Source organism: Symsagittifera roscoffensis, chromosome 1 (assembly GCF_963678635.1).
Source record: "Symsagittifera roscoffensis chromosome 1, txSymRosc1.1, whole genome shotgun sequence".
Classification (NCBI taxonomy): domain Eukaryota; kingdom Metazoa; phylum Xenacoelomorpha; order Acoela; family Convolutidae; genus Symsagittifera; species Symsagittifera roscoffensis.
The window spans coordinates 58,764,746-58,788,292 of record NC_087062.1 but is presented as its reverse complement, the minus strand read 5'-3'; the positions used below and the strand labels follow the sequence as shown (position 1 = coordinate 58,788,292).

Here is a 23,547-nt window from a genome sequence, read left to right as displayed (position 1 = left end):
TATAATCAAAATTCTAGTTTCAGGTAAAATGGACACAGAAAGCAATGTGTCTCCTCTGTCAGTATTTGAAGAAATAAAATTGAAAAATGGAGAAGTATCCGAAAATATGGTAACTTTTCTTGTTCTCAAGCGATCATCCGTCGTGAAACATTTCAAATTTAATTTATATCTTTTGCTTCAGCATAAACAACTGTATTCGTTGTTCAAGTTGCTCAAATCGCTTGAGCGAAATACATTACCGCTTCATCAAGAGACATCTGGCCTACAGAATCACCTTAAAAGTTAGCTCGATCTGAAATATGCAATACGGTAAACATATCGCAAGTTTCATTCGACGAGGTTCACAATTTCTTTTTTTAGATATCGACGAAGCTTTGAAAAATGTATCACTAATCATGGGTTATTATCAAGTGCATGGGAAGTATGCTGGAATTTTATTCAAACAGTAAGTAGATGTTTTGTTGGAATTTTTCATTGATCTCAACGGATTGTCAGGGCTACAAGCTATAAAAGACGAAATGTTTATGAACGATGTGGTTTTTTACAGATTTATGTCGCGTGGTTGTTTGCAAAAGTGATTCTGAAATACTTTGCAATTAACTGCAGTGCTGATTTCAATTAACCGAACAAAACGTCCACATCTAGAAATTTTAAAAGCGTGATTCTCAATATCGGCTGAGACGAGATGAGAACAAAAGTGGCAATCTTCCATCCCCTATTCTCGAGTGAGGAGGGGGGATATCTCAGTAGGTATTTGAGGCTGCAATCAATTTATCCATCGGTATAAAGTATAGAGAAATACTGAAAGTGTACAATTTATGCTGGAATGGTATTCGATGAGGTATGTTTATTGATTGTGGCACAAAATGTTTCTGTCGGTGGCTCGGGTACTACAGGACGTGTATTGCTGTTTCTTCCGGTGTCCCCTCAAGGCTATCAAGGCAGTTTCCAGGATGGTGAAGGAGAGCTTCTTCCGGATATAGTTCATAGTGTCCGCATACGTACAGTTCAGCTTCTCACTCATTTTTTCCTCCAGTATAGCATGATATCGCTCTGCCTCCTCACCCATGGCGCCGTTGGTCGCAAAAATCAAGGGGGTAAAAGAGGCATGCTCTACCTGCAGAACGCGGTCGTTGTATTCGACTTTTTTCCGATTCTCATGAGTCTTTAGGAGTGGCTTCAGTTTTCGGTTCCTATTACTTGGAGCGTTCGGGTGTGTGAAACGGACGTCAAGAAACATTTTCTGCAGCGGCGCCCAAAAACCTCGAAAAGAAATATCCAGTCTTGCATTGTCTTCCAGATTGCTTCCACTTGCAAGTTCTTCATTTCCCGTCAATTGGATCAGACCGGGCTCAACGCTCACATCCTTGCACACGTTACGTAAAAAGTCGGCTTCGACGTCGCGGACAGCGTTGTGACGCATTATGACGAAACCACCCAACTTACAAATCAAGGCATAGTCGATATCATTTGCCGCGCCACACTCACAAGTTTGAGCCATTCTTTTCAGGTGCCATCCATATCGGAGACATAGCGCATCCCGGAACTCGTCTCTGTTCATGTAAAAATTCTGCTCCCTAGATGGCAGACAAGTCAGCCATGCGGATGTTCCTTTTGGCTGTAGCAGGTCTAGCGTGCGCTTCATTTCATTCTCACTTCGGGAATACACAATTTCGAGGGCTTCTTTTGCATGTTTACGGTTCGATCCTGAAATTTCTGCTAGTCCAGTTCTATTCATGTAGTCAATAAGATCTTGTTTAGCAATAATTGCGTTTTTCAGTTTGTTTGTCAGCTTGACAGAGTTTTCGAGACGCACATTCTGTTGGATTTATCAGACCTAAACAAGCAGCTGAGCTTGGCAATGCTATGATGTCCCGCTCTAGATCACTGAGAGTTCTGTCGACTAAAAGAGAAATAACGTTCCTGAGTAGGTATTTGAGGCAGGTTTATGACCATAACTTAAATATATGAAACATGAGACAGATTCTCCAACGAATGTGGAACACCAAAGTTCACGAGATATCAAAACTCTCAAAATACTTGCACTTAAAAATATAAAAGGGGTCCAAATTAATGCAACGGTCCGTGCAAAGGTTGGATAGGGCCATATCAACGCTATATAAATACATCGGCAAGATTTTATGAATAAATCAAGTCAATTTTAAAGCATCCAGAGAATTGTCATTTAGAATCTACCCTCCTCGATTATAGCACTGATGGAATTGTCTGTATTTAAAAGTTTTTTGCACCACATGAGGCATAGGATTGCACTCCTCACAAGTGCAAAACTTATTTTGGTACTCATTAAAATTATTGTGTCGGAGTATGATTCGATCCGTGGAGGAGCAGCACCAGGCTCTGTTTTGTTATAAAAACGTTTCGTCTTCCAACGATTGAAATTTCAACATCATGGCATACTTTTGTCCAGGAGTGGCGCAAAGGTATCACGAGTTTCATCTTGTAGTAGGTGAGTGCATGCATTTTTGGGGCAGTGTAGAGAGTGGGTCAGTGTGAAAGGTTGTCTACATGGGCAAGTATGTGGAGTGTTTGGTGGTTTCCATCCATATCTCAGAGGTAAACTATCTTTAAACTCTGATTTGTTGAGGGAAAAATTGTACTTTTTTTATGGGTAGCACGATTAGCCAATTCGATGCTCCTTTCTGTGATGCTAGATTTATTGTCAGCTTTTTTTCTGATGAGCAGTTTTCCATAGTTCTAGCTTTTTTTGAGAGTGTGATGTTCTGTCTCTCAGTTTTGATGTTTCTATTTATCAGAGTTTGTTCCGTTTCAGCTATTTCTGGATCACTGTTTTCTAACGGATCACAAATGGCTCGTGACCTCATAATTTTTGGAAAAGTCCGTGTTACCGAGGAGGTCTAATTCTCCCATTCTTAGTTGTAGTGCAAAAAGGCTGCGATCTTTATCATTTATATGGTTTTTACCAGTAATACTAGGAAATAGCTGCTGTTCAACGTTTTTCTCAATTTCATCCATGTTCTTAAATGCTACGGGAGTTCTTCTGGTTAGAAAGCTTAATTTATTTTGAACTGCCTTCGTGTAGCAAGAGTGTGTATTTCGTGGTGACGTTTTAGCTGTTTTGGAAAACTTCTTAGTTAGGGTAGTTGTCTTTTCAATTTGGCTTGCCTTGTATTTATCGCATGCTGATGGTCTTCCTATAACCGATCCAAGGACTCTAAAACCGTCTCTCATTGTAATATTTAAGCCTTCGTATACCTTTATGGCGTTTTCCCGACGTTTTTTCTTTACTATTAGTTGACACTTGGAAGGCTTCACATTGTAGCCGAAAGCCTTCGGTGCATATCCAGAATGTCCAGTATTGAACGGAGACTCTTAAGATCACCTGGAGCGCTTCCGTCATCTGCGTACCATTTTTGGGGTGACATTTGGTTTTTGCAGGAGCTAGATCGGTGGGATTATTCCAATTCCGTTCATAACTATTGCGAGGGGATCACCTTGCGTTGTGCCTTCGGTAGATGTCAAAACCGTGCTATTGACATATAAATTTAAGGGATGTTTATATGAGTTGGCCAGCGCATTTTGTTTTGCCGGACAAAGGATTTCTACATTCTTTATTGAGCGAGCTCAAGGCATTTTCTGCATCAATAAGTAGTATGGTGTCCGTTTCCGGTTCATCAAACTCGTTCCTCAAGCTTTAGATAGCATATTTGATTCCACACTTCTGGCCTAAGCAGATTTGGAAATTTTTTCCGAGATTTTTGAGGTCTTATTTTATACATTGGGTGATTGTTTTGCCATTTATTAGTCTCAGAACCTCGCCTTTAACAATGGGCCTTACCCCTGTATTTTTGTCCACTGATATCAGACGACAGGAGTTGTACGCCGTTAGGTTTTCATGGGGGAGAACTTTACTTGCTATTGTATAGGATAGCTTTGCAATTTTTTTGCAAAGCTCAATGGATGTCTGGTTGAAGTGAGCTAATATCCTTCTCCATTCGCACGCATCTAGACCTGAGGGATTGTGGCTTCTGTGCGTTTTCAGGGCTAACTTTCGAACTGTCTTGGCGTTTATTTGTTCGAATATAGAGTGGTGGTATGGCATTGTGTCTTCACTTCAGTTAGATAGTTAGTGTTTGCTGTTTTGGCTTGGGGTGCTTTTCTTTCAGGATACTAAGGACAGTTTTTCTTCAATGACTTCGTTTATGGGAAATAATCCTTCTCTTTTCTTGTCTGAAAGGCAGACAATGGCGGCAGATATTTTGCCTGTACTCATTAGTTTATCGAATTGTTTAACTTCCTTGTTTAATTCGCACTTCTGTTTTGGATGTCTAATTTGGAGAGCTATCGCTTCAGTGAAAAGTTCGTCTAGTAGGCCTTGCTTCCATAGGCAGCTCAGAGTTCGTCTACTGGGCGGCTCAGAGTTTTGGAATTGGATCCGTTTGTTTCTGATTTAGTTTTGGGGAGCACCAGATGGTGGAGAATCATTGCTGCTTTCATTGCGACGTTAGAAATTGATGCTTCTTCTACTAATGACATTAACCGCTGGTTCAGTGATTCTATGAATTGCAAACCGGGCTTGTTCTTGCTTATAGCTATGAAGCGCGGTTTCAAGTAAACGACATTTTTATATATGTCGTTTATTTTAAATTCAAGTTCTTGGTCGATAAGTTTCCAGGGGTCTGAGGGGACTGTAGTGATTGCTGGGGGCGATGGATTAGATTGTGTTGCGTTGGGCAGTACGTTTGTTTCGGGTGCTGCCGGTGATGTTTCTTGAGCTGTGATGGCAGCTGTGCTTGTTGGTGGAGTTGGACCCTTTTGAAAAGTTTTCGGGGTTCATTGTATGCAGGAGAACCCATCGTAATAAAATTTGCTGCTCTGTAGCCTGCTACATGAGACATGGATGTATGCTTTGCAATTGACACATCATATGCCTCCTTTTCGGAGGTGGCGTTTGCAAATAAGTTTGTGCGTTTGATCGGCCATAATTTGGTAGCGAGCAGGGTAAATTTATGGTGAATATATACAAGTTAGCTGAGCGAGCAATAAACTGAAAATTTTATTACCTTAGAAAGAAAAGTGATAACCATCTTTTCAAAACATATTAGCCCCAAAATTAACTTTTAGATTGGGAGAAACAATTCGGATTCTTGAGTGGTACAAATGTATCTATAAGGCGAAACAAAGAATTAAATTGGATTGTAGAAAAACGGAACTTAAAAACAAATTTCAAAAAAGAAAGCGATTAGAATCTGGTTTCTTACGGGTGGAGGTTCCGGCGGGGTTGTCCGGGTAGAATTGGAGTATTGCGGCTCGACGAGCTTGTCTCTAAAATCCGTCTTAGGCCTTATTTCAAGCTTACCATTATCGTCATATCACATGAAACTATTTAATAAGGTTATCACAACAATAACACTGATGCATTCAAAGTCGGGTTTTTGTGTTAAAACTAAAAAATGCGGTTTCATACAATAAACGTGATGCGGAAAACAGTTTTCTCCGGTATTCACATGCAAAGTTATAGCACCCAACATGGTAACTTGCTTTCTTCGAGGCAATGATTGCGCACGCAAAATTCGAAAAAAGTTTTCGACTCTTTTTAAAGAATTTTTCTCGACACTGATATACATTCAACTACAGTCGGTCAATGCTTTGCGTACTATGAACACATCAACCATCTGCTTGCGTTCAATAACGTTTTGTTATAGCATATTACCGTGTTTGCTTGGGGGTGGGAAGATATCTCAATTTGTAATTACGCATTACGGAGGGGGGATTGCTCGAGTTTTAGCTGATAAAATATGATTCGATTGCTGAATTTGAATCGACGTCAATCGCTGAGCAAGTTATATCAAATGTAGTTCAACAAAATTAAACGAAAGATTGTTTTCCAAATTTTGCACAAAAGCACATTTTGTTTGATTCCTAAAAACTCATTTTAACCTTGTAGAATACCATTTTTATTTGAAATCTTTTTAAAAACGTTTTGCACAACATTTTGGTTTCAACCAACTTTGTTGGACTACGGAAGAGGCTCATTTTGATATAATGTGCGCAGCGATTTATTAACAACGGATTGTTAGCTCAATCTTTGATTAACTTAAAATGGCCCGTTTTGGGAAAAAATGGGCACGAATTTTGCACATGATAAAAAACAAATGGAGAAAAAACGCATTCTAAGTTTCTTATTTGTTCATTTTATCCGGTTTATACAAATCAGCTTTTAATAAATTCAATTCAAACGTAGCTGCTGAAAATGAGTTTGCTCTCCAACAGCGAGGGTGCAAATGGCGAAAAAGAAACGCGAATGATCTGAAGTTTCGAAATTGGGTTTGAATGTGTAGAATTCCCAGCGGATTTTTAAAAAATACTTTTTGACAGTTTTCTCTGATTGGATAGTTTTATGTAAAAAAGTGTTAATCATAAAAGATCCTTTAAATGTAAGTTTCATCATTGTGATATATTTTTTTCTCAGATAATCGAAAGTTAGAATAAATACATAGAAAGTCTGTCAGTTTTGGTCTCGTTGAAATCATTGACACTTGAAATCGAGACTGTGGGATTTGAAGTGATGTATTTCGCTTTTTGTGATGACATTAGCCGTTGTTTTAGACCTATCCTTGATGTGCCGAAGCATTTAAGTGCCCTTAAAGAAATTAAGGAAGCAGAAGAATTTTTCAACAGCGGTGCTTTTGGAACTGAAGCGAAGGAACTGGTGCGTGATTTTAATCAATGCTTACTTACTGGCAATTGGAAACAAATAATTACTTGTTATTAGCAAGCATTATCACAGCTGAATATAGACGTTTTTCCGGCAAGTGTTTTTGATTTATTTCAGTAATATGTAAATTTACAACTAGTTTTGTACATTTTCTATTGTTTTTGCTTCATACAAAAAGAAACAATTTTTAAGCTCTCCTTGAACAAAAAAAAATATTTGAATTTTAGAATTTATTTTGCTTTGGTTGTTCGATCGGTTGTATTTGTCTCATTCTTTTTGATGCACATAAAAAAGCATTAGTTTTTGTTTACTTTTGTGTTTTGCGGCATTTAATTTTAATTTTTGTTTTAATCTTAGCGTTCTTAATTTTTTTTTTTCAAAGAGTCATTTCATTTCAAAAATACAGACCAAGCAAGTCAGAAGTCCCATCAAATCAATTAAATCAACTCATAGTTTTTGGTATATTGTTCAAAATTGCTAGACGCATTTGTTGTTTTACTCCGTTAACTTGAGTTGCTGTTTGCTACTGTTCTTGATTAAATTTTTGTTAGCCTTTAGTTGAAAGTAGTTTCAATGTGTTGAAATTGTTACGAAAAAAAGTCTTGTTTTTTTTTGCTGTCAATTTGACAAAAATCCTTCTAATTAATTCATTTCACTTTCAGATAATATTGATACGTTTCTTGACTCAATCATATTTTCCACTGCTTCTATGATGCTTCTTTTTTTGTCTTTTTTAGCAACATCAGATTAATTGCGTTTTTTTTTGGTTTGAGGTTTTTTCTTTCTTTAAACTTGTTTTAGTCTGACCTGAGTTAACTTTTGTAGGAATTAAAATCTGCGTTTGGTTTTGCCTTCAACTCTTTAAAATCATTTGTTTGTTCTTAGCAGCGTCTCTTTCTTGCGTACGTTTTCGTTTGGTTCAAGTTTTTCTTAGATTTTGAATTGTTTTGTAACTTATTGAAGTTAATCATTTTCAATAGTTTGTTTTTATTAGAAACGTTTCAAGTTGTTTCAGTTGAGGTGTGTTATTTGCCTCATCTTACTTGGTTTGATTGATGCAAATTGATACAAAATTGTTCGGTAATTGTATAGTCTTATCTGAAAAAAAAATCAGAATTCGTTTTTTATCAGTGCGCTGTTTACAAATATTTTCATCGCGTGTATTTTGCATAGCTGGCCAGTTCAAAACGTCAGTTGGGTTCGAACTGAATTTGGTGCTTGTTTACTTTTCGAAAATGTTTTCCAACTTATTTCCAATCTATTTTTTTAAAACTTTTTTCTAGACATGCATTTTTTCCATAGCAAGAAATGCGAAGCTCAGCTTCGCATCTGTGTTGAAATTTGTTTCTGCACTTTTCATCTCTTCTTCAATCGATTAGTTGGTCATGCTATGTATGTGTTATATTGAAGTTAGGGCGAAGCTTCGGTTTGCCTCTGTTTGTAAAACTTTAAAGGTGCAGGTAAGGTAAACCAGTTCCATGATTTCGTTTTTTTTGGGAGTTTTTAAAATTTTAATTTTTTTTGTCAGTTTATTTGAAAGTATTAATACTCATTCAGTTTTGTATCGCAAGCGGTGCGAAGCTCTGCTTCGCCTCTGTGTGAAATTTTACCCAAACTGGTCTAATAGTTCATATCTGCGTTGTTGTTTCGATTGCAAGGAACGACTTAATTGATAATTTGGTTTGAAGCAGAAAGGGGTTTTTCTTAGAGCGACGTTTTCTGGGGTATATCCCGTTCGGAAATCTGTTCATTCTTTTGTTACGCCGGTAAAAAACCTTCAGTAGATTTCTGCATAATAGATTGGTGCAATAGCTAAATTTAATGGTATATTTATTCCAGAAAAACGACTTCGCCAAAGGAAACGAAAATCTGTTCGCACACTTCAGAAGCGAGTTGCATGCACTCGGAGAATTAGATGAAGCTCTAATATTGCAGTTACATAGATACACCGACGAGTTCATTCAACGCTCTGAGTCTGAACTCAATCAGAGGTTCCTTGCTGGAGGTAGGAGAACTAGAACTAGCTTGAAATTGTAGAAAATGATTAACACAGGTCAGTTTCAGGTCAGTATAACAATCTTGTTGTTTCCAGATAGGAATATAGGAGACCTTAAGGATGTGGTTTTCTGGCTCTGTCGCGGATTCAGCGAGGGTTTCGACATCGTGTCTAGTTATTCCTCAGCCAGAAGCGATTTTTTTGCCCAGATGTTGAAAGCATATGCAGATAGATGTCGAAATCATAGCGCTACCGAAAAGCATAAGACCACTGATTTCAACTTCCTCATAACTTCACAGAAGTCAGGTTAGTTCAAGATAAATAGCTCACGTTCGGAAATAAACTCAACAGAGTGTCGATTAGACCTTAAGTTCGAAAAATGTTTAATATTGTTTTAATTTTTTCCCGCCTGGGTCAGTTTTTTGAAAGTGGCTTTTCTGAATCAATTGAATAGTTTTCATCATAAAATTTTGCATAATAAGATTCTAGGAAATAATTCGTAAGGCATGCTTTGAGACTTTTTGCTGAATATGCAGAATTTGTTTTTTTGGTTTCTAGGTCATGGGTGGAAAAGATTGCCCGAGAAAACGAAAAATTTTTTTTTTTAAGAAAAGGGTTGAAAGAGTGGAATAGAGATGCTTACGCTTAAACGTTTAATAAGTGCGTACCAGTAGAACGATCCATTAGACCGAAGAAGTTAATTATTTTTTTGTTCTCCGCTTAATGAGACACCTGAAAAAGGGTCGTGTAATGGTGTTCGCCCATACGATTCAATTTGTATTCCTAAATTTTTTAAAATCACTCTGTAACTAGATATCGTTGGGAAACAATTATTATGATTATTATTATTATTATATTTATTATTATTATTATTATGATTATCATTATTATGATTATTATAATAGATCAAGCAGTAATTGCACAGACATTTCGAATTGATACCGAAGTCTTGAAGGGTTTTTTCTAAAAACAAAACAAGTGATTAATCTATTTTCTAGGTCTTGAGTTATTTGTCAGTGAAACGTCGAAAAATCGTTCTAAAGATTTTGTCATTCGAAATCAATTTTTGAGTTCAGATCCAGTTAAGCACTTCATTTAAAAGTGATTTAAATGAACCCCCGAAAATGCTATGAAAATAGCGGGGAATATTTGAATTAGAGTTCTAATTTGAATAGATTGTGATATTTTATATTTGAAGTTCTTCATCATTTGTTATGCTCTTCAGTTTTTATATCCTTCTGTCATTCTTTTAGTTTTTGATAGTTATCAGAGGTGAATTGTTTAGAGCTGCCGCGTGTTCCAAGGTATCATCAGCGATATAGAAGCAGATTGGTACGAACAGTCGGAGTCAATCCCTCTGTGCACATGGAGTCCGTAGGATTAGGTCAGTCCCTTGAACTTTCTTGGAAATTACTCCAGTAGATGTTATCTCTTTACATTAGCGTCAGCTCAGTGTATTATTAAGAATTTCTTTATTTTTTCTATCCTAAAAAGCAAATATTGGTGCCACTATTGATAGCATGTCAGCTTTCTGATAGCATGTGCTTTGATATTCGAATTATGATAAGTAAACACAGTTGATGCATTTTTAATTCATCAAATGAACCGAAAAAAGTGATTTGTTTCAAACAACATAACAATAATGAAAACTCGATTTCAGAAATTTTTCAACTCAATGTATCTCGTATCTCTATTTAAATTTTGTGCCGCTTTTGCTGAATTACATTGGCAATTTATTAGCATATATAGCTGCTTTATTCGTGACTAGTGTTTGTCGGTGGTTAAGCGTGCGTGACTGAGTGGTTAGTGGATGAGATTCAAAATCGCTTGATTGCAGTAGGTCGCAGATCGAATCCTGGACCTAGCCGAGTTTTTGCTAATTCGAGACTTATTTCTATTTTTCTTATTGCACTTTCTAGAGCTGCTTTTTTGCTGTGTTCTCGCTTGTGTGTGCGAAGCGAAGCTGCGCCTCTATGTAATAGTTGTACAGAGGCGCTCAAGAATTTTTCTTGTCAACATTCTTATAAATTTTGGATTCCAACGAGTTACGTTCAACTTGCATTCCGCATCCTTTTTCTTAGTAAGCTATCAGCACATGTTTGGTTTAAAGCGAATTACGTCTCCCTATCAACCATAACCAGATTTTTTTGTTGTCTGTATCACGGAACAGTTTTTCTGTTGTAATATAGAAATTTACAGTCTCCAGGTGAATCGAAATTAAGCAAATGGTAATTGGAGTGATTGAAAAATCCAACGAATTTTAAATGAGCTTTGTTTATGAAATAGACGAAAGTTTTAAGCGTTGTTGTTTCTTTTTCCCTCTGTTTGAAAAAAGTTCTAATCAAAAAAGATTCTGGACAATAGCAGAGCTATAAGGTGAAACATCCTTCATTTTTAGCTAAAAATAATAAAATAATTGTTTTTTGTTTTGCTTGAAAATTGTATGGCCTTAAGTTTCGTAAATTTGTTGGCCTTGTGTTTCAAAAACTTCTATGTTCTCATGTTTCGAAAGTAGTATGGCTTGGCTGTATGGCCTTGTCTTTCGGAAATTGTATGGGCCTTACATTTGAAAATTGTATGGGACTAAGCCGCGTGACGCAGGGCATTTATTTAAATAGTTTTATGGCATTAGGAAATGACACGATAATGGGCTCGCTGCTGGGCAAAGCGGCCGATGGTATTTCGAATGTAATTGACACTGGGGTGGGCGGGGTTAAGAAGGTAGGAGTGCTCACCACTGATGTAGTAGTGGGCACGGGAGATGTCGTCCACAAAATGGCCTCAGAGACAGCAGGGGTAGTGACCACCACACTCAGCGCTATGCCACTTGTCAGTGGAGCCATGCCGCTGTCTCATTCTGGTGCTCTGATATATGCTCAGCTAACAAAAAACATCATCATTCACACAAATGATAATCATAGACATGATAATCATGTCATGGTAATCACAATGGCTTAGTGCATCGTTTTTCTAGCAGCGAAATGAAAGTATTTCAAGCATGTAAAAGTAAGCTGGTCCATGTGAAATTGGCGTTCTTTTGTCAGAATGTGCCGTTTTTTTTAATAGTCGCGTGACCTGTGTTTGTTTCAAAGTTATAATAATAGAGGAAATTTATGAAGTTATCTCAGGTGGTACGGGACATACATAAAAAGAAGAAATCTTGCTGATTTTGTGACATGATCTAATTGTCATTGCCAACTGTTCAGTTTGACTTTCATTATGAGCATTCTTGTAGTTCGACAATTGCTCATTTTCACATGATCTTCTTTAAGTGAATGTATTTCACGTTGTCTTTTATAATATAAGAGAAGGTTCATGTAAGCTGCTTGAGTCGGGAGTCATCCTTTGGAGTGGAGTCTATTATCATTGTGTTGATGACATTGTTATGGTAGCCAGTCAGTAAGCAGAATGGTCTAAGAGCAGAATGGGTCCAAGAGCAGAAAAACAGAAAGCTTTTATTAGCTAATCTGTAAATTAATTATCAGAAATGTCAGTAATACCTAAGCAATGAACATTTTATGCATAATTTGAGTAATTTAATCAAGAACTTTTAAAAAAAATGTAATAAAACACTTAATGAAATTAGTCAATTCATGCATAATTTATTCGTTTTCTTGGTAATTTTTGACGATTCTAATAATTGTTTTATCAATTAGCCCGAATAAACCAAAATAAGTCAATATTTTTCTGTTTTTCTGCTCTTGGACCCATTCTGCACTTGGACCATTCTGCTTATTGCTCCGCCTGCCATTGTTATGTAGCTTGAACGAGTTTTGCAACCAGTTGCAAAGTAGTCAAACATCAGTATGAGTTCGTTTGTTTGATCCATAGATACCTGATAATATTCTTTTCTTGTTTCAGAGCAGAAAAATTCGTTCTTACCCGATCCTTCTCTGAGTGACGTGGATGTGATGGTTTACGTGCAGATAATCTCCGCGTTTCATGTACTCGCAGTTGTGAGTAAACTAAAGCTAAAAAATATGAAATAGCATGACAAATAATGCAGATTAGAGAGAGTTATTAGTTGAAGCTCTGATGATTGTTGTTTAGAATGAGTTTCAACTAGTTGGTGAAATTGTTCCACGAAACAAAGTGTCTCAAGCTTATGAAGCGCTGTGCAAAGAAACAGCTAAGAAATTGCGTTTTGATATTGAGGTGAGTTCGTGGTACCTCTAGATTTCTCCACGCTACGTTGGCATGAAATCTGTAAGTGATTGTCTCCTGGGAGTTGGAAAAACTTGCGATCGCTGTCAAAATTGGATCAAGCCTCTTGTAGCTTGACACTACTTGCCATTTTCATGTTAGTTTTATGGGAAATTTAAAATTGTGATTTATTCTAAAGTTTTATTTGCTTTATTATTTCAGAAGCTCATTGGCGTGTGTACTGCCCGGATGAAGAATGCGAAGACTGATTTGAGGCCCATTCAATGTCTCTTCCCCCTAGCAGAGTTTATCAGACTGAAGTTCTTCGTCTCCGGTCTGGCCACCTCGGAATCAGACCTTAACTCAAATCAGACTCGTATATCGCCAACTATGCAAAAAGAGCTTCTGTTTTTGTATAGAAAAGTGACGGATGCGCTCAAGTTCTGTTTAGACGTCTTCTACGAGAACATAAAGGTGAGTATTTTTATCTACTGGTGCATGCGTGAACCCACAACGTGCTGCAGAACCAAGGTACTAGAATGAGAGTTCGGTCATTATGAAACAATTTGAAGGACCGAATATCTTCGGTAATAGCATGCGCAATTGTTTTCGCGCGTTCATTGCCTTATATCATTGTATTTGGGAGAGCAAGTGTGTTGAAACGTGTATTAGACTTTTTTCACGTGAAAATTTTTGATCACAGAAACCTACTGATTCTTTTTCTTAAGCTCGCTGATTTATCATTATTTAAGCCTTTTAAAAATGAGCGTTTTTAAGAAAGGATTAACACGCCGTCGTTTATCAGAGGAAAAAATCTTATTTTATAGAACCCCTTAAATGTCAATTAAGCCAAGACACTTCCAAAGATCGCGCGGTTTTTTCCTTCAAACTATCCCGAGTGCTTTACAAACAAGTCAACGTTCATGCTGTTAATGCCCATGACATTGCAGATTGCTATGGATCCAGTTTTCTCAAATTGGGTTATCTAGGTTATCAATAAAAAATTTCTATCATAAAATTTCTAATAGCTTTAAGCGGATGCAATTTTTTAAAGAAAGATCAACATTAAAACAAGAATCAATCATTTTTTGTCTCCTTGAGTTCATTGGCACTTTTCTAACTGTCGCTATGAGCTTATGGCGGAAAAAAAATCTTACGAATTTAGGCTAGTTGATTGTTTTTGTTTCAGAGTGAGAACCGAGTCGTCCCTGTTGATGCGACAGTAGACGAGCTCACAGTCAAGGTATGGAAATGTAAGATACGGATGAATATGCAGCCAGTTAGAAATTATAATCAGTGTAGATGACAAAACGCAGTGTAGAAAAATACTGTAACATAATGGGAAATTTGATGTCTTAACCCAGTCAAGAAAACAAATTACCTTAAGTTGAAGAATTTGGTTGAGCTGAGAGAAAAATAGAGTTTTGAGCGTCTCGTTTGAGTGTTCTGTTTTCAAGCTTTTAAGAGTAATGAACGTAGCGATGACTCTTATAAAGGTCTTGCTAATTTTTTTTTGTTTTTTCTTAGGAAAAGTCTTAGAATGCTCTAATAACTACAAATGTATGAATGCACTTGGGTATATATGCACTTTTTGAGTTCAATTGAAATGTATCTGCTGAAAGTGACGTAAATAGCACTCTCCAAATACAAACGTGGAAATGGCGCAAAAAACGTGAACGATTTGTAGTTTCGAAAGTGGAATTTAATTTTTAGATTTTCAGCGGAATAAAAACTTTACCTGTTGATCCAGTTTTCTCAAGTTGGGTTAATGTTATCAAAAAAGCGCCAATCATAGTTCGTTCTAGAATTTCGAAGCGCTTAAAGGGCATCTATTTTTTCTTCGAAATTTAAAGTTGGAGATTTTTCAACAAAGTCAGTATTTTTTTTATGTACACTTGCGTTCATTACTCTTTTCCACTCTTCGATTGGCTGTTGTTTTTGCTATTGAACTTGGATTTCATGTTACCTTCTCTGTTCTGTTTTTTTTTGTTTTCTCGACATGACTGATTAAATGTGTCCGGGCAACTGAAAATGTGCAATATTTGTAAACAGGCAACGTGTCCCCTGTTTCCTCTAGCTAGGCTATTGAAAATGGATTTCATTTTACCTTCTCTGTTCTGTTTTGTTTTCTCGACATGACTGATTAAATGTGTCAGGGCAACTGGAAATGTGCAAAATTTGTAAACAGGCAACGTGTTCCCTGTTTCTTGTAGCTAGGCTATTGAAAATTGTTTTCATTTTACCTTCTGTTCTGTTTGTTTTCTCGACATGGCTGATTAAATGTGTCAGGGCAACTAGAATTGTGATATATTTTTAAACAGGCAACGTGTTCCCTGTTTCCTGTAGCTAGGCTATTGAAAATTGATTTCATTTTGCCTTGTCTGTTCTATTTTGTTTTCTCGACATGACTGATTAAATGTGTCAGGGCAACTGGAAATGTGCAATATTTGTAAACAGGCAACGTGTTCCCTGTTTCCTGTAGCTAGGCTATTGATAATGGATTTAATTTTACCTTCTCTGTTCTGTTTTGTTTTCTCGACATGACTGATTAAATGTGTCAGGGCAACTGGAAATGTGCAATATTTGTAAACAGGCAACGTGTTCCCTGTTTCCACTAGCTAGGCTATTGAAAATTGATTTCATTTTACCTTCTTTGTTCTATTTTGTTTTCTCGACATGACTGATTAAATGTGTCAGGGCAACTGGAAATGTGCAATATTTGTAAATAGGCAACGTGTTCCCTGTTTCCAGTAGCTAAGCTATTGAAAATTGATTTCATTTTACCTTCTCTGTTCTATTTTGTTTTCTCGACATGACTGATTAAATGTGTCCGGGTAACTGGAAATGTGCAATATTTGTAAACAGGCAACGTGTTCCCTGTTTCCTATAGCTAGGCTGTTGATAATGTATTTAATTTTACCTTCTCTGTTCTGTTTTGTTTTCTCGACATGACTGATTAAATGTGTCAGGGCAACTGGAAATGTGCATTATTTGTAAATAGGCAACGTGTTCCCTGTTTCCACTAGCTAGGCTATTGAAAATTTATTTCATTTTACCTTCTCTGTTCTGTCCTGTTTTCTCGACATGGCTAATTAAATGTGTCAGGGCAACTGGAAATGTGCAATAATTGTAAACAGGCAACGTGTTTCCTGTTTCCTGTAGCTAGGCTATTAAAAATGGATTTCATTTTACCTTCTCTGTTCAGTTTTGTTTTCTCGACATGACTGATTAAATGTGTCAGGGCAACTGGAAATGTGCAATATTTGTAAACAGGCACCGTGTTACCTGTTTCCAGTAGCTAGGCTATTGAAAATTGATTTCATTTTACCTTCTCTGTTCTGTTTTGTTTTCTTGACATGACTGATTAAATGTGTCCGGGTAACTAGAAATGTGAAATGTTTTTAAACAGGCAACGTGTTCCCTGTTTCCTGTAGCTAGGCTATTGAAAATTGATTTCATTTTACCTTCTCTGTTCTGTTTTGTTTTCTCGACATGACTGACTAAATGTGTCAGGGCAACTGGAAATGTGCAATATTTGTAAACAGGCAACGTGTTTCCTGTTTCCAGTAGCTAGGCGCTGCCTATTATTCACCAATTTTGCCTTGTGTTTCAGTCAATGACATATTTGGATCTCATCCTCTTCTACAGAAGCCTGTATGCCGTAATTGTGAACTTCAGCTCCAACTCGGAACTGGCTCGGGTGGCTTCTGCGGTATTGACTGGAGATAATTCTGGGAAACCACAGTTTTTACCAAGAGAGTTTTACCAGATGGATGCTACGAGAGAACGCGAAATCATATCATCACTGTTCAGTATGTTATATAATCAATGAATAATCTAAAGAAATTTCATCATTCAGCTATAGTACGCTCGAAGTTTTCCGGGCCTTTGTTTTTCCTTGCTCGGTAAGAGTCATCAAAAGCATAATTGTTTGGTTATTAATTGACTGGTTTTTAAGGCTGTCTGTGTAGTAAGCTGAGTCCAGCGCTGTCGAAGAGCACTCCCATGGATGACAACAGAGACAAATTGTTCATTTTCAACAACCTCAATTTCGTTCTCGACTCAATCAAAAGGTAGCTTCCTACCCTTGAGATTATGTTATTAAGAGTCTATGAGAACGTAGTGAAGACTCTTGTATAGGCTGTGGTGACTTTTTGTTTTTCTTTCAGAAAAAGTCTTAAAATTTATTCCGGCTCAAATTTGGTTTTTCGCGGTTTGAATTTTGATTTTAAGTTCAGTTATTTTCGTTTGTTAAAAGGAAGGCAAACTTCATACGTGCGTGGCTGAGTGGTTAGTGTGTGAGACTCTTAGCTTTTAGGTCGCAGAAGGTCGTAGGTTGGAATCCGAGATGCCGAAGTTTTACTAATTCGAGGCTTATTTTTACTTATTGCACTTTTTAGAACTCTAGAGCTACTTTTTTTTTATCTTATGCTGGCTAGTGTTTGCGAAGCGGAGATCCACATATGTGTAAAAGGAAGGTAAACTCCAGTATCGAACAGCGAAAATATAAAGGTCTTGAAAAAGATCATCGACTTCTAATTTCGAAAATTGAATTATATTATCAGATTTCCCAGCAAAAATAAAATTATACCTATTGATCCAGTTTTCTCCAATTGGGTTATTTTCATCAAAAAAGTGTCCGCCATAAATTTTTTGGTATTTGTTTAGGTTTTACATGCTCGAATGTTCTTCTTGGATCGGCTCAATTGCACATAGTCAAAATCAATTTTTTCGTGACTGATATCTGGAATGTGATTTGTTTTCACAATTCAAAAGACGCATTTGACATACGCGTGGGTTGTAATTGATTCAAAACGTCCGGTGTCCTTTTATAGATTTGACGTGGCAGAGATCTCTTGTTGTGAACCTGTGCAGGAAGCCATTGCTAGAAATGTGCAGGTCATCCGAATGGACTTCATGTCCTGGTAAGTGATAACAAAAGTCTTTTCCACCCCTGAATATTACGATATTTATTTTATGCTTCTAAGCACTAAATGAAATTTAGTGTTTTATTGTAAATGAGCGAAGTCTGCTTTTTAAGAGCCGATGAAAGTTGATCAGATTCATATATAGGTCGCGATGATGTTTTATGTTTTTTTTAAGGAAAAGTCTTATTGTTAAGGCTCAATTTTTTTTCGCGGTTTGTCTTATAATTACACAAGCAAAGCTTGTGTGATAGTATGAAATCTCTTTTTTCCAACCTAAGTCGCAAATATTGTTGCGACGCAAATATTGTAGCGACAAAATGTGTTCATTTTGAAAGTGTTCATTTTGATCAATAACCAGCTATTAAGTACAGCCAATGCTAAGGATATAAACCGACTATTATATTACAAATAGCACTTTAGTTTCAAGGTATCATGGATTTGTAGGGTAGAGGTAGGGAAAGAGACCCGCAACAACATAAGAGGGTTGGAACCTGGGCAGGGTCGGATGTTTGCAATGAACTTTTTCGTATACTAGCTAAAAGCGTCCGCTCTATAAATTGAGGTATGTTAGTTGGTAATTTTTTTTTTAATTGACTGGTACTGCTAAAGCGCCATAATTGGCTTGCGTCACTTAGCGATTATGTAGACTCACAATTGGCGTGCGTCACATAAGAAATTTTGTAGACTCAAAGTTATACTCAGTTCAGTTTTTCCCAGTAGAGTTATCGGTCATATTTTTATTTGTGCGTGCGAAGTGCGACTTCGCCTCTGTAATTTCAAGTTCACTTCATTTCCTTTGTTAAAAGGAGTGAATACTCCACGTGTGCAAAAGTCACAAAAAATGTGGTTGACTTCTTATTTGTAAAATGCTATTTAATTATCGGGTTTCCAAGCTATATAAAAATTACACCTTGTGATCCAGTTTTCTCTTTCGTTTTTCACAGTCATGAACGTAGTCAGTATTCGGTGAATGATCAGGAGAAGGATCTGATCTAGACAGTGAATTTTTTAACGAGCTAAACAGACAAATTGAAGACATTTTGTCGGGAAACGATTAACGTTTTCACAATTTGCCTGCCATCAAATCGAACGAAAATATGATTGCTGTAATAAATAGTGACTCATCATTCGGCTTATCAATTTCTTCTAATTGAGTGCCTTGCTTGTTTTTTTTTGCTTTACTGTCCCTTACAATTGCCTAATAAGTTCACTGTCTGGATCAGACTCGTCTCCTTGTCATCAATTGAGTATTCTTATACAGGTGCTAATGATTTTGTATGTTTTTTTTTTCAGGAATGTCTTATAAAATTCGTTTACGCTCAAGTTTGATTTTTCGCGGGTGGACTTTAGATTTCTTTTTAACTTGAGTTCTTTATAAGTTGAGTTCATTTCATTTGTTGAAAGGAAGGCAAACTCCACTATCGAACAGCAAAAGTGTAAATGTCACGAAAAACAAAACTAATCGACTTCTAATTTTGAAATTGGATTTTAATTTGCAGTTTTCCCAGCGGAATAAAAAAATATTCTATTCGTCTAGTTTATCAAATGGGGTAAATTTTATCAAAAAAGTGTGAATTATGAATTTTCTAGAAATTCAAAGAGCTTTTAGATCATCTTTTTTCTTCGAAAGTGAGATTTTTTCAAAAAGCAATTCATAACTGTCTGTTGGCTATGTTTCTAATTTTAAGAGTAATGAAAGTAGTGAGTACTCTTAATAGGTCTTGGTGATTTTTTTACAGGAAAAATTTGGCGGTTTGATTCGTGATTTCTTTTCAAGTTCAGTGCATTACCATTGTTAAAAGGAAGGCAAGCTCCAGTATCGAACAGCAAAATTGTAAAGGTCACCATAAACGTGATCCATTTCTAATTTCCAAAATGGAAGTTAATTATCAGAATTCCCAGTTTTCTCAAATTAGGATCCAGTTTTCTCAAATTGAGTTAATTTTAAGAACAAAGTGCCCATATTAAATTGTTATATATATTCAAAGAGCTTTAACGCCATCTATTTTTTTCTTCGAAACTCAAAAGTTGAAGATTTTTTAGAAAAACAAGTAAGTTTTTTTTCAGTTTCCTTCCGTTAATTACTCTTTTCCAACTGTCAGTTGGCAATGTTTATTGGAAATGCACATGCATCAATTCAGAGCACTTTCAAGTGTACGATCTGATCGATTAATCGTGTTTTAGCTGGAGAAAACTGAATAATAACCTAAACAGAAAACCGAATATTGCACCAAGTGAACTGAAAGTGTACAAAGACAAGATTAATACTGGACGACTTGATCAAATCAAGGTCAGTGATACGACTGATCGGGCTGTTGAACGATAGAGCATTGGATGACAACTGAGTTTAAGCTAGTCACAATCACAGTGTGCTCGCCATATGTCTAGAATCTAGGATATGACTAGAATCTAAGTATTACGCTCAAAATGAAAGGTGATAGTTCGTTTGAAGAATTAGCTTCGTGTCACAAAAAGTTGATAATTTCAAAATGTTTTCAAAATTAATAATTGATTTTAAATTTTGTCCTTATCTTTTCAATGCCTGCAGAACTGTCTAAGTGTGAATGATACATCAGTATATTTTGCTGCTCTTTATTTAGCTGAATACTGCAAGCTTTGTTATTTAATTTATTGTTTTTGGATGTGTTTAAGATGACAGACGTGGAGCGCGAGAGTCTGAAGAACCTGTTCAGTACCTTCAACACTGACTTCGAAGTGGTCACTAACTTACACAAGACACTTTCCATTCCCAGTCAGGCGGCCTACGAAGACATCAGGGCAGAAATTGAGACTATCATTGTACAGCCATATGCCAAGTTCTACAACGAGTTAGTATCACTTCCACCTGTTGCACGCAATCCACCTTGCGGTAGCAGTGTTATTTGATCGGTCCTTTTTTTTCAAGGTCAATTCAAAACGGCAAGTTAAGCTCTTCCATAACTCGAGTGCTAATGGCTGAAACAAAGCATTGACTTTTACTTTTGGACGTAAATCCCAGCAAAAGTACATATTGATTCAGCTACCTCGAATTGAGTGAAAAGTTATCAGACATTTTTTCATCATATAAAATTCTTGAAATCAAGAAACTTGAAAATTAATTTTTTGATACTCAATAGTTACATTTTTCAAAAGTCATTTTTTTTTGTCGGCTGGAGCTCACTGACACCTTTTCGACATTTTGTAGTCTCTATTAACGTTAATTAACCGGCACCATCTCTCGTCTTCAACTACTTGCAATTGCGGAATTGGATATCGATGTAAGTGGATGTGGGCTATTCTACATGCTTTAAACTTCGGGTTCTCGTAATTTTGTATGAGTTAACTTATTTTGTTTCTGCTGAACAGGCGCTTGCCTAAATTAGTTCAGCTGTATAACCGATTCTTAATCATGATCGCTCTGAAATTTTGACGACGGAATGGGCATTTCAAAAGTGTTCAAAATGGAATTAGTCGAAAGGGATTTGATTTCAATTAACTAAATGAACTATATCCGATTTTTAAAGCGCATTCTTTGCTGTCTGATATCTGAGAATAGAGTTTAGGAAGTATGCGAAAGATGCCATAGCTAAATGGTTAAGGGATGCGAGTCTTGGGATAAAGGTTCGATTTCGAATCGAGTAGTTTTTGAAGTTTTTGTTTTTTCGAATTGATTTCAAGGCATATTTGATTTTTTCTTGCATTTTTCTTTTTGCTGTTTTTTAGAGCTCAAGTTTGATTTTTTTGTGTGTTAGTAAAGTGTAGTTTCGCCTCTGCGTATAAATCATCTTAATCGTTTTGAAACGACTCTCTGCAAACAAATCTTCCATCCATGCATGTTTCAGGTACCATCAGCTGCCATTCACGAAGTTCAGGGAGAAGTACGTGAAATTTACTCCAGATAGTCTGGTGCGAGCAATTGACGAGTGCTACGGATATAGAATATAGAAGACAATTTAAACTGCTAACATTGAGCCAAGCATGGGAAAGCTTGAGCTGTTCATCGGACATTATTTAAAGGCCATCTATCAAAGTTTTATTTTTATATTAATTAATAATAAATGTTTCTCTGATATTAATATTATGCGCTAGGTTGAGCGATTGGATGACGACAGGCAGTTCTTGCAATTATTAGCATGCATAGTTGCTCTCAAAGTGGAACTATCGTTGTTGATGCGCAAGCATTGTTGAAACGTAACTTCATTTTTGTACCAAGGGTTAAAAAATATCAAAGATAGACGGTTGCCGTATCTCAGAATGTTCAAAAAAAAATATTTGCCAGCCAAAATATAAAACAGTTGAGACGTCCTGTGGTTGCAGGTGTGCGCTTAGGAAAACTCAAGGAACAAGATACTAGCAGCTTAATTACACAGAGTGAAGTTTTATATGGCCACTTCGCAATTTTTCAACCAAAGTCGCTATCTACTCAAGCAAACGATTGTTATACTACGGATCTAATTTTTTCTAACCCAACTCGCATAAATTAGCGCCACTTTCTCAAACATTCCAAAGTTAGTGTATGTATGAACATTTGATAAATACCAGCCAATCTATTAATAACTGGTATTTGGATGACAGCGTGCTCTTATAGCTGAACTGCTGAGGCAGTAGACTCCAAAGCTGGGCTCTATCCACTTCACCACCCCTACATTTAAAATTTTTATTTTCTCAGTTGTCTTGCATGTTATTATGGCTGAGTGCGTGATGTTACGATGTAAGATATGAAGACCAACTGTATTCACCATGCAAAATTTCATATCATGACAGCGTAAAATTTGTTTTCAATACTGAAATGCACCGGTTGGGGGAAAGTGGAAAATAGTCCAAAGCTGTAGGTGGTCAATGGCGTAGGTTCGACTTTAGTAGGGGAACAGTTTTCGTGGTAAAATATGTTTTTTAATTAGTTGATTTAGAAGTAAAGCGGCCGTTATTGCACTCAAAGGCTTGGGATTTGAATTCTTTAACGACCCTTATGTTTGAAATATGCTTGAATTTCATTTTTTTTTGGAAAAGTTTAATTGTTTGACTTTCGTTTTACTCCTTGTGCTTTGTCAGCTTAGTTGCCTCGTCACGGAGTTTTCCTGTGCTGGAAGCAAGTTCAGTTGTAGTTAAAAGTTGTTGATTTACTCATGCAATTTGTAAATTTATTGCCGTTGGCATCGTGTATTTACCTTTTTTTTAAATCATTTTTGAACCTTTTATTAGACTAGTCAATTTTTTGGTCAATTTAAAGGGCTAAATGGTTTGTGATACATAATTTAGTTTTGAAACTTATTCGCTTAAAACTTTTAAAAATTTTGAGTCGATGAATTTAGTGGAGACTCTTATATAGGTCATGATGAATTTTGTTCAGAAAAAGGTCTCAAATTTCAATTTTTTGAGTTTTGACTTCAAATTTCTTTTGAGATTCACTGCATTTCCTATGCTAAAGAAAAGCAAACTCCTACTTCCAACAGCAAGTGATCAACTTCTAGTTTCGAATGTGGAGTTTAAGTTTCAGATTTTCAGCGGAATAAAACTTAACTAATTGATTCACTTTTCACAAATTTGATTAAAAAATTTAAATCGTGATTTGTCCAAGGAATTCAAAGAGGTTATAAGTTATCTTTATTTTTGTCAAAAATTGAAATGTTTTTCAAAAAGCAAGCTGTTTTTCAAATAATTAGCCTTCATAGATTCTTATACAACTGTATGTTGGTTATGTTCACTTTACTTTAACTTCAAAAATAACTTATTTTAAAAAGATTCATTTCCTTCTTTTTTTTTCGCTAGCCTGCATTTCTACACTTAGGTTCAATAGCAAGTGA

The 23,547-nt window shown here is 36.3% G+C and overlaps 1 protein-coding gene across 2 annotated transcripts; it reads left to right on the top strand.

The window, feature by feature from the left end:
- The first annotated feature begins 20 nt into the window (after nucleotides 1-20).
- LOC134846436 (exocyst complex component 7-like) lies at nucleotides 21-21,815 on the top strand. Of its 2 annotated transcripts, XM_063863794.1 has the most exons (18): nucleotides 21-109; nucleotides 182-281; nucleotides 361-445; nucleotides 6,589-6,691; nucleotides 8,537-8,702; nucleotides 8,790-8,999; nucleotides 9,979-10,077; nucleotides 11,326-11,553; nucleotides 12,555-12,649; nucleotides 12,744-12,848; nucleotides 13,059-13,310; nucleotides 14,026-14,079; nucleotides 16,450-16,648; nucleotides 16,795-16,909; nucleotides 17,672-17,761; nucleotides 19,949-20,054; nucleotides 20,417-20,592; nucleotides 21,586-21,815. In XM_063863794.1, the coding sequence occupies exons 1-18, from the start codon at nucleotides 29-31 to the stop codon at nucleotides 21,686-21,688; spliced, it is 2,367 nt and encodes a 788-aa protein (XP_063719864.1). In that variant the 5' UTR covers nucleotides 21-28; the 3' UTR covers nucleotides 21,689-21,815. The 2 variants fall into 2 exon arrangements, with proteins under 2 accessions (XP_063719864.1, XP_063719872.1); XM_063863802.1 differs by lacking the exon at nucleotides 11,326-11,553.
- Nucleotides 21,816-23,547: the final 1,732 nt, after the last annotated feature.